Raw genomic sequence first — 15494 nt, 5'->3', positions numbered from 1 at the left:
ATCTCTAAGTATCACACTGTGGTTTGAGGTCCACAGTGGCTGTTATTGATATTATTGCTCCACCATAGCAATGTCAAATGTCCACAATCAATGTCAGCATCCTTGAATGCAGTCCCTTTAGCCAGCATGAGTAAACTAAACTGCGTGAGAAATTCCATTGCGTGTTTGTTAATTTAACGAGCAATATACGGTATATTACAATCGTATATTATTTGGTTCTTTCGGTTAAGTCACGTCTAAAGATAAAATAATAAATTAAATTAAATAATAGAATACGACGTTTCGATTGCAACACAAGCAATCATCATCAGGTATAATGAAATAGCGACATAAAATCTAACCAGAAAAACTATAGACAGACATATTAGCAGACAGATATCACCAAGATACATAGCTATGTATCTATGTATCTTGGTGATATCTTGGTGATATCTGTCTGCTAATATGTCTGTCTATAGTTTTTCTGGTTAGATTTTATGTCGCTATTTCATTATACCTGATGATGATTGCTTGTGTTGCAATCGAAACGTCGTATTCTATTATTTAATTTTATTTATTATTTTATCTTTAGACGTGACTTAACCGAAAGAACCAAATAATAATTCCTGCAGTCACGAAAGTTCTAAAATTAAGATACAATCGTATACGCAACAGTGGTCATGCTTTCATAAACTACATACCGTTGTCTACCCACTGCTGGATGGAGGTCTCCCCACTCAGCGTCAGTCATGGCGTGGTTCTTTTGACCATACTTGACAGGAATCTATTCAGAGCTGACACGGCCGATATCCTCCACGACTACAACACAAATAGCAAAGCTCCAACACCGTCGGTCTTCCTGCCTTGTGGGCCTACAGGCCACACACGTGAACGCGATCTCGTGCTCATTGAGGCGGTGCGCAGCTCCCGTCTACAGCCTTGAGCCAGTAGTGGAAATTCCACATTCCTATGGTGGCTGGGGGTGAGTCTTTCCATAGGACATCCACTGTTCACTTCAGCACAACTGGTACTCATTCAGTGACCCTAGAGGTACGATGGGCTGAGTCAAGCCCCAGCAAGAATGTGAACTCGCGCTCGGCCCATAGTGTGCCATCTGACCGATAAATCTGCACCAACTCCGATTAAACACCGTTGAGGGAGACTAACGTAACAACGGAGAAACGGCACTCGCGTTGCCACCCGTCCAGGTTTGCCCGGGATCGTCCTCTTGTTGAGGAAGCTGTCCTGGCAAATCATTCTATTCCCAAGACATGAAAAGTCCCGTATTTTGTCACTCAAGGCAATGTGCCCTTACAATCTTCCCGTATTGTCAGATACTCTTCTTCGCCATGATATGTTCCATTTTAATTGTTCTTTATATATATGAGGTGGCAACACTATTTGACGTTTCAAACAAATATTAATTTTTGAGAGACGTCTCACAATTCGATCCTCTCGCACTGCCAGCAACTTCTTGATCGGTCAAGGATTCTCCCAAACGTCTGTTCGGAATTAATTTCCAATTACAGAGCCACTGCTCATCCATTGCTCATTGTCCAAGTGTCAATGTGTTGACAGTACGTTTGACAATGCGAATAATCGTCCAGCAAGCTGTGTCGTGCATAGCAAGTGCAGTCACGTGCATGACACCTTTTATATAGCAAAAAAACATGCTCGCACAATAAGATATCACTTCATGCTTTCATATGTGGCATGTAGTGATTACGTGGCTGACATCAAAACTCAACAACGAGTCATTGTATCGCACCACAGGAAATTTCACGGACTGCTAAATCAATTAACAAAAATAATGAGCACTAATTGGATAATCATTATGCGCTTACTGGCAGCTGAGTTTCACATGCGCTCAGATATTGTTTCCAAATAGTCGTTGACAAAATAATGACTTGGGAATAATCAATAGGGGCCTGGTCCTCTCCTTTCGTTATCGGAGAGCTAAGGATGTGTAAATACGCATTTGTACTCATCTTGAGCGGACTGCATTAAGCGAGGTGTGATTTGCATCATTAGTCTAATCGAATGCTGTATAATGCACTATTCAAGAAAACAAAGAAATAGCAAAGCCACTACTGATAGCGGATTGTGTAGTTTTACGTGAAAAGTAGTTAAAGTAGCTCGTACCCCAATTCTACCCGAGCTTGGGGTAACAGATCGGATAGCGATAGGGGAGGGGAGTTGTGAAATGTGCGTGTGTTCGTTATGTGTGCATGCTGTGTGTTATGCGTGTGTTGTGTACGTGTGTAATGTGCGCGAGTGTGTCTCTTGAGTGTGCATTCTATGTGAGTAAATGTTCACGTATGTGCATATATTGTGTGTGTGTAATGTGTACGTGTGTGTATCCTGAGTGTGTATTATATGTGTGACTTTTATATATCCGTGTATGAATTGCGTGTGCATGCATTTTATATATTTGTGAATATTGTGCATTCTGTTTTAATTGTGCTTTTCTGCGTTAGTTTATTGTCCGTGTAACTATGTGTGCATTGCTATTTGTCTATGCATTTGTGTGTGAAGTGTGTGTGAAATTTGTATATTCTGTTTTCAGTGTGTGTGTGGTTTATTCTGCGTGTGTGTATCTTCTGTGTGTAACCGTGTATGTATTGTGTGTGTGCCGGCCTTCATAGGTGCTCGCTAACAGTACTTGCCCCAACGGTCTGTTAAGGCTGTAGGGGAATCTTTGTGTGTGTGTGTGAATTGTGTGCATCCTGTTTGAGTGTGTGGGTGTGTGATCTGCGTGTGACTGTGTATGTTGTATGTGCGTGTGTGTGTGTGATAGGCGTGTGACTGTGTGCGTTGTGTGTGCGTGCGTGGCTGTACGTGTCGCGTGCGGGACATCAGTGGGGTGGTGCCTTTCCCGCCTGCCCACAGCGGAGAGAGCCGCATGGGTTAGGTTCGCGGCTCGGCGGAGACGCCACCAAACAATCGGGGAGAGAACACAGCCCGGAGTCTGCTCCACGCGCTCATTGCCAATCGAGTGTGGAGGCACCGCGGTGGGAGGTGCAGTGCTTCAGCACACGCGCGCGCACTACACGGGGAGAGAGAGAGAGAGAACGTAGAGAGCGCGAGAGAGCTGGCGGGAGGAGGAGGAGGAGGGGGGAGGAAAAGTTTACAGCAGGAGTCATCCTGATACAATACTGGCGAGCTGCACCCGGGACAGCGAACCACCTCTTCCTGTGCCCTCTGCTGGGTTCTATCCCGTGACCGGGGGCGAAGGAGATCGCCTCGGGTGGACTCCGAGAGGAGACAATGGGTGTCTCGGCTTTGTTGGTCCACGCGTTTGGATCGCTGCTCCTCTGTCTGCTGCTGCCGGGAAGCGCTCAGCAGGAAGGTAACGCGAGTTCCCGTGCCCTGCGCGTGTGCGCCTCGATGCGTCTGGTGGCGATCGCGCGTGGACTGCCGTCGTGAGATGTGAATTATGCAAGCAAGTAGCGAGACTCAGCTCGGATTTGGAGTCATTGCTGTCGACCGATATTTACCGATTGCGATAATTAGTGAGCGACACACGGCTGAGATTCGGAAGCGGTTGTTGTGAGCTGCTGTTAGACGTATTCGCGGCAACCGGACATATACGTGTGCGCAACATTCAAGCGCCTTTAAAACTGAATCGCAAGAACAACCGTGTGGAGAGGGTTTCTTTTCCACACGTGTTCATATTTTCTCCTGGAGTTAATAGTGCAGGAACATTGGCTCGTACGAACCGCGCCAGCAGACACTAGCTACTGCTGGTGGATGGGTGGACACTGCGCGCTGCAGTTATGGCTTTGCCCACACCGCGTCACCAACAATGCCTGCTGTCCACAGAGGCGGCGTGCTGATTTGAAGACGCCGATTTACAGGCGCGCGCTAACAGAGAGCCTGGACTATCGTCTACGCATTTGCTTTGGGACGTATGTCTCCCCCCGCGATCAACAGCAGAAATACAACTTTCGAAGATGCCTTTAACGTTCCCCGAACCGTGCCTTTGGTGAAATAATCACCGCACTAAAGTAACTTGAATGTGGCTAACGAGCAAGGCAGGAGGCAAGTTTTTGGGACGCAATGCTGTCTGCTCGGCACTGGTTCAGCGTCTGTTAGCTTTCCTGCGCATGGTGAATATGGGTGGACTGATTGGGCACGTTCTGCAGATAATACTGCAATTGTAAAGTCCGATTATGATTGAAAAGTCACTCCGATTGTCGACATGTAATTGATGTGCAGTCGATGTGTGTGTGTACAAGTCAATGTGTGTGTGTGTACAAGTCGATGTGTGTGTACAAGTCAATGTGTGTGTGTACAAGTCGGTGTGTGTGTGTACAAGTCGGTGTGAGTGTGTACAGGTCGATGTGTGTGTGTACAAGTCAATGTGTGTGTGTACAGGTCGATGTGTGTGTGTACAAGTCGATGTGTGTGTGTACAAGTCGGTGTGTGTGTGTACAGGTCGATGTGTGTGTGTACAAGTCGATGTGTGTGTGTACAAGTCGGTGTGTGTGTGTACAGGTCGATGTGTGTGTGTACAAGTCGATGTGTGTGTGTACAAGTCGGTGTGTGTGTACAAGTCGACGTGTGAGTGTACACGTCGGTGTGTGTGTGTACACGTCGGTGTGTGTGCGTGTGTGTGTACAAGTCGATGTGTGTGTGTACAAGTCAATGTGTGTGTGTACAGGTCGATGTGTGTGTGTACAAGTCAATGTGTGTGTGTACAAGTCGATGTGTGTGTGTACAAGTCGATGTGTGTGTGTACAAGTCGAGGTGTGTGTGTACACGTCGATGTGTGTGCGTGTGTGTGTACAAGTCGATGTGTGTGTGTACAAGTCGATGTGTGTGTGTGTGTGTGTACAAGTCGATGTGTGTGTGTACAAGTCAATGTGTGTGTGTACATTTCGATGTGTGCGTGTGCGTGCCAGCTGTTTGCGGAAGGGTCCCACCGGGTTGCATCCCCGTCGCCATTCTTGTGATAGGAAACTAATTACTGCAATCACATTAACGGGTTGAGTCAATATTTATTGTGGACTCGATTTTCACAACAAAGTTTAATCACGCCATTCTCCATGCTATATCGCCTCGCCATGTCGCGTATGGTATGAATGCAAATGGTTCAGCTATATGGGCGCGCATATGCTTCTTAATTAGCATCTTTGGGTTCTGCGTTTCAGGGCTAATATGGTATCTTGAACCTAACATACATCATCTCTATAGATGTGTCTTAATGACATTGGCTTCTAAATACTCTATTATGTATACAGTACTACTACATTACTCGACAAAGGGTAAAGGCATTTATTATTCAATATCTTGCTGCCGACGAAAGGGTCCCATTGCTATACACTACTCGAGATCGGTGGCATTTAGTGGACATAGTAATAGCCACTTACGCACGTTTACGCAGTTTAGTTTTTAATATCTTAACGAGATGTGTAATGCACCTAAACGTAATTGGCTCTCGTGGCCATATTCTAATTATAATTTCTTCTGGTCAGTTATCATACATCGTTCCCTACGCAAGTTAAGCAACACATTACTTATGGCTATTTCCATGACGGAGATACGCTACTGAACATTGCTGTTGGCCCCACGCTCTCCCTACACCGACCCTGTAAGTATTGTCATATGTTGAGCACGGGTAAAGGCACACACACGAGGGGCACCAGCGGTGTCGATGGTCAGCACACAGTGGCCTTGCGACCTCCAGATGTGGCAAGGGTTCGACTCCATCCACCGGCGTGGTCCCTGAAACAATGAGGGGGGGGGATGTGGGGGGTGAGTTTATTCAATAGCCCCGCTTCTGGGCCACTCGTCGTGAAATGGCTTCAATTTCCAGGCGTCTCTCTAGCACGCGGTGTAAAGAGCCAGGAGGTGTCTGTTTGCTCGCTGACAATGAATGCCCCAGGGAATTCGCCCTGCATTCAACTTCAATAATTCCAACAATCCTGACGAGGCAAGCGGGCTCGCGGCAGCAGGGTGAAGCTCGTGGGCCGATGTTGCCCACTCCACTTGACGTGCACGCAAGCCATCCCCACTATGAAGCATCATCAAGTTAACGTTTCACAGAGTATTTACTGAACAGACAGTCTGCAAATGGCTTCTGTGCATTACTGCTTTGGGATGGGCAAGCTTTAGTTAATCTTCTATTCATCATCATCACAATTAGCCACAGAGTGAGCTGAATTTATGATGGGGAATCGTCTACTTGCATACAGCTTTAGGTGATACACTTTGCAGCATGAGCAAAATACCAGGGCTATGCAAGAAAACCCAGCGGGTTTCACAAAATAGATTTAGATTTTTGTTTTCTATCTACGTGACTTTACCGAAAGAACCAAGAATATAAATCTATGTTAATTAACGGATGCAGTTATTCATTTTTGATCTACGGTAGCGGTTGGACAGGGGAGGGGGGGTTCTGTAAACGTGCGTGAACACGCAGGAGGCAGCGTGTGATGTGAGTGTCGTTGCATGCGCTACAGCGATACAGCGCTACACGCACAACTGTTGACTTGCGTAACTCACGGCCGTTCGCCGTGTGCGGGGCAAACAGCCAACGCACTGGACGCCACGCATCGTCGCCTTTTGGACGTGCTGCGATTGTTTTACTTCTACAAATGGGAAGGAGCCCGCCGAGAGAGGCTGCGTCGCGCTCTGCGTCAGGATGCGCGCGCCATAAGGTGGGGAGCGGTGGTGCAGCGGTTAGCGCCACGCTGCGCTATGAACCCGGCGATCCGGGTTCGATTCCCGCTCACGGCCAACACCGGTGACGATTATCAGAACCGATCCTGGGCCTCTCCTAGGTTGACTCAGCCTCAAATGAGTACCTGGTGCGGTGTGTAGTAAACATCGCCACTGGGAAGACAAAGACGGTCGGGCGTTGTGCTGGCCACCCACCCCCTCGTGTGCCGTTCCAGCCTTCATAGGTGCTCGCTAATAGCACTCGCCCCTACAGTCTGATAAGGCTATATGGGGGATCTTTGTCTTTGTGTTGGACTTCTTTCGCACCGTACGTAGCCAACCGTGCTAATTTGTTGCGCGGGGGGGGGAGGACAACGAACTAAACACGCAAAAGCAGTTCTGAGATACATGCGTTTTCAAATCTAGACGATGATTTGAAAGTGCGCAGCTCCCAGGAGCCTAATATCGGGAGGAAGAGCGTTCCAGACGGACGCAGAAGCGGGTCTGAAAGCGCCGCGCGATGCGGTGACCGCCGCCTTTGTTCGCTGGCCCGCCAAAAGCCGTCGCTGCGAGCATGACCGCCACCGGAGTGCGCGTGATGCTCTACGCGCCCTGACGAGATCAGCGAGGTATCCGTGGTTCGTTTGTGACAAGCACTTTGTGTCCGGGCAGCTCTGGGTCGCCCTGGACGCCGTGAGCTCCCCTCCTTCTGCAGCGCAGCCACGCTCGTCCCCTGTGTGGATGTGTCGTACAGTTGTGTACCCACGTGGGTGAATATGCAGTACATATGATGTTAGGGTGTGCGATAGGTAAGGATGGAGAGAGCATATTTGCTTTGAAAGTTTGAGTTTATTTGCTTTGTTACACGGATACTGGTCAGGTGCAACTTAGCAAGTTAGCATATGTCCGGTATGGGTATTGTAAGTCACGAGGAGCATTCAACCCGTGGCATCCATTCGTCGTCGTCACCATCAGACATGATCAATCCGCTGCTTGATGAAGGCCTCTCCAAATTGCCGCCACCTCTCATCATGCCAGGCACGTGCACGTGAGCCGATTTCATTGCTCCCTTTCCTCACTGCGTGTCCTCTCAGACGCCTCCAATGCCTTGGCTGCCACTCCGTGGCGACAGGATTACTCATCATCGGCCTTGTCCCTTCTGGCCACATGTTCTGCCCAAGCATTTAGTTTCAGAGTTGCGTCTTGAAGTTCTCTAATCCACGAGTTCCTCTCCACCATCTCTCACTGTCATTCCCAGCATGCAGCTCGGCACACTTCGTTGCACACGTTTTCGTTCTCCACGTGTTTTTGTTAATGACCATGTTTCAGAAGCATATGTGGTAGTCGGTAGTAAACACTGGATAATATAATGCAGTGTATGCACTTAACCCTGACCCAGAATATAGAGGGAACGTATCTCAACACTGCCAAGCAATGAGAATGGATAGGTTAAGGGTGATCTTGCCTCCTCCATAGAAATATTATGTATTTTGACCCCAGCACAAAATGGTTCCATAAATTTTTCAAACCAAACTTGTTCATCTTCCTTAAACATGCGCATGGAACTCCACGGGAGGTAACGGATGTCCAATGTACATGTGGTGTTTTTGTGACTGAGAATAAATTATTTGTAAATTCGTTTTGCTGAAATTGAGACCCGTTACGAATTGTTATTTTTGTTCTATTCATGGAATTAAATGATGCGAGACTTTACATCGTAGTAGGTAACGATGCTCACGCCGCTCCTGGCAGACGGGCCTCCCCTCGAGGGAGCTCTCTAGATCTCCCACTCTAGGGTGTTTTGGCCTACTCTTCCATGCTGGACAGACATTTGGGAATAGGTGTGAGTAGCCACAATTTACCCCACCACGCGCGACTTTGCTGATCGACGATCTGTGGTGTGAACCCATTGACACTGCTTGATGGACACAGGCGGGCTGGGTGAGTGGGGTAATCAAATTGCCCAATGGTTTCAACTGCTGCGCTCGGAGATTGAATCAGAAGTCCAGTGTGTTAACCATGACACCGTTGCAGCATCCACACTCAATACGGCGTTAGTCTTTGGATTTAACTGAACTGACCGTGTTGACGTGATTGCAGAATGTGTCTACTTAAAATAAGATTCCATATAGAATGTTGTGGCCCATATAAAAATCCCCTATGTTTAGGATATTTCGATTCACAGGTCTGTAGTGATATTGTAGACTATTCATGAGTCTTTTGCTGTATTGTGCAGTATTTTAAGAAAGGACAGCATCATTATTAGGCAATTTACAATGTTTTTGTATTCTACCGTCTGGCAATCTGAAGAAAACAAAATGTTGGTTAAGTGCACCAAACTGCATTGCTATGTCATAAATTAATTGTATTCAGTTAATCTAAGTTGATACTACTTTTTTAATGTTTAGCTATTTGCACAAGTTTGCTAATGCTGGCAGTTCGATTGTCTCCTTCATTTATATGATTATTTCTGCAGAGCTTGTATAAAAAAAAAATCATAACTTCTGGTGAATGGAGCGAGCCACGAAGCAACATTCTGCAATTCTCTGTTTGAATAATTCCCCCACTTGCTATGCAAGGCACTTTCCCAATCTGGTTTATTTTCTGGGCCATTAAACCATGATTACAAAGGTAAAAAAAACCAAGGTGCAGCCCCGCAATTAACTTACTCACGGCACTGCTGGCAGAAAAGTATCCACCAGAGGGAGTTTAAGAGAGTGCCTATAATGAGCAATTGTCTTACTCTACTAAGCTGGCCAGATGTCTTTAAAGAGGTATAAGTACCCACACTTTACCCAATCACAGGCAACGTGCTGATAGACTATCATGTACCCATTTCCACTAAACCTTGACATTCTCAATACAATTTGCCATATTTTAAAAATAGAAAAAATTGTACACCAAGTGCCTTCCTGGTAATTGTGGAGTTTCAAAGTCGTTGCTGCTCAAATACGCATTCAGGTCATCCCCTGTTTACAGCCCTGAGAGCCAGCGGCTGAAATTTCACATTTCTATGACAAGGGCACCACTGATCCCTTCCCCACAAAGTGATACTCCGTTTATTGACCCCGGAGGATGGTGCCAGTCTGTCGTGTGCACCAACATTCTAACCAGGAATGAAATTCACAGCCCTCTGATTGCGAGCTGCTGCTCTCTGTTTACCGTGGAGCCGCTCTCAAAGACACGCTCCATGCCGTGTGAACTCTCCGATTCTCTGCTGACACGAGGATGAGCATTGCGAACAGGCTTCTTTGTGCCATTGCCCTCTCTTCACTCAACTTTTTTACCTCTGTCACTCATCCAATCACACTTATTTGATCGAAATGACCTTGACCATATCACCTGCTCTTCCAATGACAACGATGCAGTCTCTCCTGCGTGCCCTCTCTTCCCTCATGTGCTACAACTATTTGGCATGCGATGCTTTCGCACGTTCATATTAACATGTTCGATGGTTAATTTTTTTCCTGTGTTTTAAAGCGGACACATTTCCTGTAGTTAATTAAAAAAACATCTCGTACCCTGCCACCAACGACCGCTGTACTGCATTGTCAGAGATGAACAGGCCTATTTTTTGTTTGGTTATTAATGAGATTTTGATTTATCTTATCCTGTTGGAGGCATTTCAAATAATATTAAAAGGCACATGGAATTAGGCTGACAGAAATAATGTAATTTAAAACATTATATCTGTATTTGCATTTCAAACAGCGAGCCTGATTCACATTTTCATGACAAGATACCATACTGAACACTATGCAAGGTCTAGTCATGCCAGTTTCACATCAACATTAATAAAAACCAAATATTAACAATGAGACTCGATTTATATAAACTACGTTGGGTAAAACAATAGATAATTCAACAATGCAATGCTGTTCTGTCGTGAAAATATAAAGAAATGTTTTGACATCACAATTTCACCTAAATATTATAGAAAGGTATACAGGGCAAAGGTGCAGCCCGGCAACGGCTTGCTCACACCACTGCTGACAGAAGGGCCTTTGGTATTATACACAGGTTGTATAGACAATTAGCAATGTTTTTTCTTCTCAAATATAGGTACACACAGTACATCATTGATGTTTATATAATGCCGTGGTTTTTACACACCACTGTGTGGGCTGGCTGCAAATTGCATGCAATCCACAAAAGTGCAACCAACGCCTCTTTTCTCTGCTGACAATTTGGGGGGACGGCGGTGGGGAACTTTCCTTTCCCTGGTACAGAGGAGACGATGCCTCATCTGCTCCGGCATTATCTGTTGGAGGAGCCGTGCACAGCTGACGAGAACCAATTCTAAGTTGGTTTGATGGACACAGAATTAATTAAGGGAAGGGATACAAGGGCGGATTATGTTATCTGCACGCACATGCGTTTTCCTCCTCTTATCTGCATGAAGAAGCACGGATACACACAGATAATAGGATGCTTTTCCCCACCCCCCTCTGGGTCACATATTATCTGCACTTGAGCTTGGGAAATAGGATAAGTTACGTAATTCTCAGAGACCACTTTATGGTCGATGTGGGTTAGGTCCAATCAGCAGTAAAGCATAGATACTGGGAATAATGAATGGGCAATTCAGAGGGCACGGATAATGGGCAGAGTGAGAAATATGAGATCAGATAAGAGCACTGTATAATAATGCGTGATTAAAGTCTCCGATATGAGTCGCTGTATGTTTTTAGTTCTGCAGAGTGAAAGGCACCATCGTGGTACAGCTCTGCTGATAATGAAAATGGACTGCATTCCCAACCACTGGCTACCTCGTAGTCCTGCGGCAGGGTGGGAATCACACACGTGACGCGGTCTGTGAGATCCACCAACTCTGCTTCTGAAGTATTGGAATGCATCCTTGTGCCCCCATATCTGTCGTGGTCAGTAGGAAGCCACTGGATCTATGCCCTTTTGTCATCTAGATTGGAAACCCTTTCCTTTAGAACTGTTTTTTGGCCTGACTTGGCGACTTTTGCCACTATGGGCAAAACATTTCACCCTTTGAATCAACAGGCCCTTTGAGTGACCAGTTTTTTTTTTATTTATGCCGTTGTTGGTGTGGAAACGGTTATATAGTGACATCCATCGATGTATTAACCACACAACTTGTCTTTAGTTGTTGTCCTTCCCTGGCACCTCCGATTAGCACGGTTGGCTACATACGGTGCGAAAGAAGTCCAACATTCAGTCCGTACACGGTGGAATTTCATAAACACGAATGTGCTGGCTCCTTATCCTAACGAGGGAATTCACACCCCCAGTCACCAACATACCTCCAACAGCAGTTCGCTCATAATCATTCTTGTCACACGACCCCCCTCAGTGGCAACAAATTGCACTTCAAGTTCTTGTCTCGTAAAGTGCTTTTGTCTCGTCGTCAAGTTATTGGAGCAACTGCATTGCCACCCCTGTGAAATGTGCAGCTTTACCTCAATGTACCCCGTGGGATGACTGCCACTGCACGGTGGCATGCAGCATTTAAAGCAGCAGCCCGCTGTGTGGAGTGCAGCAAATTGTTCGTCGTGAGCCACTGCTGCTTTTCAATTATCACAGCTGATTGCAACTGGTCGGAATATTGTCAGCCGAGAAGAAACAAACGTGATTGCCATGTTGCGAGGACGCGAAGGGTTTCCGAAAGCTACACGTGGATTGCCAACGCCTTCACCGCATGCGGCGATTCGATTTAGTGTAAGCTGTACGCGTGGAACAAGTGAAGATCGCTTGGGATTGCGTGCGGCGAGTTGCCAAAATGAAGCGCTTTTTGCATGACGTACAGCAGTCGACAAAACTCCCATCGGCGGTCCCACGGAACTCTCCTCGTCGAGACGGCGTCGACGTCAGAGCGCGGGGTTGCTTCGTCCCATCAGGAGGTCAATGCCGCCCCGTCAAGCAATCTTCCCTGCTTGTCGAGAGAAGGCGTCATGAGCCGCCCGGCGATGGATGTCACCCTTTTCCCTCTTGCAGCACTGCCATTACGAGTGCCGTGGCCTTGCGTTGCTGTTGCCGTCAACGTTGATTTCCACCTCTTCACACCAGGCCCGCACTGCAACCGGTGCACCAACTGCATTGTGGATGAGGACCAGACATGTGCTGCTGGCGTCATCGTTGCAGATTGTGGATTTGTCGAGTTTATGTTTAAAGGTTTGGCGAAGCGAATCTGCAGGTGTTGGGCTCAATGAAGCAACGCTCGTTCGAGAAGCAATCGTTGAAACGCTGAATGCACCATGCTCTGTTCGCGGATAAGTAAGTACACTGCTGAGAGCGAGGATAGAGGTTTTTTGGGATGGATCGCGTAAAATGTACGCGATCTAAATTTACGCGATCTAACCCAAAAAAACCTCTATTGTGGATGGTATTGGTCGCGAAAGCCTACGTGTTAAACTGAGGATAAAATCATCAGGATCTGAACATTTATACTGGAGGAACCCGATGAGCTATGAAGCTCTTTTTCACAGATGTCCTCCCATCATCCAGGCCAGATGGTGAGAGGCTGTCAGGGCAGATTTTGGAGTTCGCTGCGTGTCAACTGCGTGGGATCTGGTCGAGGGTGACATCAACGGCTCTCGCCACGATGGCCTCTTGAATGCCGTGACCTTTCCACACAGCGCGGTGAAATTCACGACGTGGCCACATCGCTGTCCTTAAGTTCGACACTGTGACATCATTGGCATGCGGTACGGGAAGCCGAACGATTGCAGTCGCACAAACTAACATTTTGCCAAGAGTTTCAAAAACGATTTGCCTTGATTTCAAGGTTTCGTGACTGCAGGAATCCATACTCGTTGGTTCTTTTGGTAAAGTCACGTGGGTAGAAAAAAAATAACAAAAGAAAACACGACGTTTCGGTCGCAACACAAGCGTCCGTCTTCAGGTGAGAAAATGATTTGCTATTGTGGCTTCATACAGGCACGGGAGAGGGGGGGAGGAGTTTTGTCGAGTCGTGGCTGCAGGATTGTTATTTTGTTATTTTTTTCTATCTACGTGACTTCACCGAAAGAACCAGACAGTATTTACTATTTGGCATTTGCCTTTAAAGACGTTCCTGGTAATTTGCATTCAGGGCCATGCAATGTGAATGCCCTTAAGTCTCCACTAGAGGTGCTGTTTCCTTAGTTTTTGCCTCGGTTTTGATTGCACGATAATAAAAAAAAACAACCTGAAGTACAACACAGACGACACGGAATGGTGAAAGAAACATTTTCACCGATTATCTCCCTATTTGCAGCATAACCTGTGAAATACAATGCATATTAATCTTGAAAACACTTGCAAATAGCTTGATTTCAAAGTTACATTGCTGCTCATAGGGTTGACTTGGATTGTTGTCTTCATGCAAACAAAAGCGATGTCATCCGATACAGCGTGATGTAATGTATTATTATCGAGAAAAATCGCAGCAGTGACGAAATCCGTCAAGTAATTTGCTGTAAGATCATACTTTCAGGTCGATCTGAAACAAATCGTCCAAATGTAGATACTTTATATAGGCCTGAATTTTGATGCATCCACATGTAGGGAACACATCCATAGCCTTTTCGAACACATGTACAGTGAACGTAAATATTGTTTAAGTTGTAGGCTCGAGTTACGGAATGAAAGGAGATAATTCCACCTCTCCTCAGTTCCAATGGGAGGAATGCCCAGCAGAGAAGAGTAGGCCAAAATACACTTTCCTAGAGGCCCATCATCCATCATGAGTGGCATGAGCAAGTACAGGAATGGCAGGGCTGTACATTCATCTTTTACCACCTAGTCAATGTAATCTGAGTTTGTGATGCTGGTCACATATTCTCTGCATCATTTAATTGGTTTGCGTATGAGTATAAAGTCTGTAACCTAGGGTATTTGCATTATCTGGATCTACCGTAATAATACTATTCTGGGTGTTTCTATAATAGAGTAATGACGGGTCATATGGAAAGGCAAAATCACGAGCCTTGCTCGAAACGTTCCTGTTCTATTTGACATTGTTGCATTGTCACACGTGACACTGAGTAGTTTGCTCAACCTGAGACACCAGGAACTTCCACTTCCAAGCCCTCTTCATCTTCCCTTTTCTCACTACAGGATTCATTCATTCTGAAAAAACTATTAATTTTTGTGAGTAAAATTTTAAACGTTCAATTTGAGTGTGAGATGTTTTGCCTAAGACACAAACATAGTTATCACAGCAATGTATTCTGTCGGTGGAGCACTTTTAATCTGTGCTGATACCAATGGTATCTATCAGTGAAATGACAGACAGTACTAGCTATAAGTCAAATGACAGATAGTCGTCGCCATCAGACAAAGAGGAGTTCATCCTCATTGGTGGCAGCTATGTCAAGGATAGCAGGAAGTCACATGGATCATCCTAGGCCCATATTCCGCAGTTTAATAAAACGCCACATTTGCCCATATCATCCAACATTTCAAACACATTTTTGGCACTGGAACATATTATTTCCCATTATTTATAATGGAAAGTCATACTTAACCTTGAGCATTATGTTTCGTCATACAAATGGTTCAATTAAAGAGTTCCACCAGCACAGTTTTAGCCAAGGAGTCTTCAGCACACACCCAATTGTGGAATTACTTTAACATTTTTGGAGGCTTGAAGTTAACTATATACAGTAAGGCCTAGAAACGTTTTCCTACAGAGGGCTAAATCGCTCTTTGAAATATCTTTAGAGGCCACATTTTTAGCATACCTTAGCATTATCCAATCATAATGCAACAACTGAATAGCGTTCACCTTCACTGAGCATGTTACAATTACAAACACACTACTGCCAGGTGGAACAATCTCCTCCATTCCCCGATGCGTGTGGCTAAGATGCTTGCGGTGGCAGAAAAGTATAAATTGTTGT

The 15494-nt window shown here is 45.9% G+C and overlaps 1 protein-coding gene across 1 annotated transcript in view; it reads left to right on the top strand.

Moving 5' to 3' along the window:
- Positions 1 to 3127: 3127 nt before the first annotated feature.
- Positions 3128 to 15494, top strand: part of LOC144934612 (receptor tyrosine-protein kinase erbB-4-like) — a 247651-nt gene continuing 235284 nt past the window's right edge. Inside the window, exon 1 of the mRNA XM_078860618.1 lies at positions 3128 to 3328. Within this exon, the coding sequence (XP_078716744.1) occupies positions 3247 to 3328 (82 nt within the window). The 5' untranslated portion in view covers positions 3128 to 3246. The remainder of the gene's footprint in view (positions 3329 to 15494) is intronic.

Source organism: Lampetra fluviatilis, chromosome 10 (assembly GCF_964198595.1).
Source record: "Lampetra fluviatilis chromosome 10, kcLamFluv1.1, whole genome shotgun sequence".
Lineage (NCBI taxonomy): Eukaryota > Metazoa > Chordata > Hyperoartia > Petromyzontiformes > Petromyzontidae > Lampetra > Lampetra fluviatilis.
The sequence above is the reverse complement of the archived record's forward strand: the minus strand, read 5'-3'. Positions and strand labels throughout refer to the sequence as shown.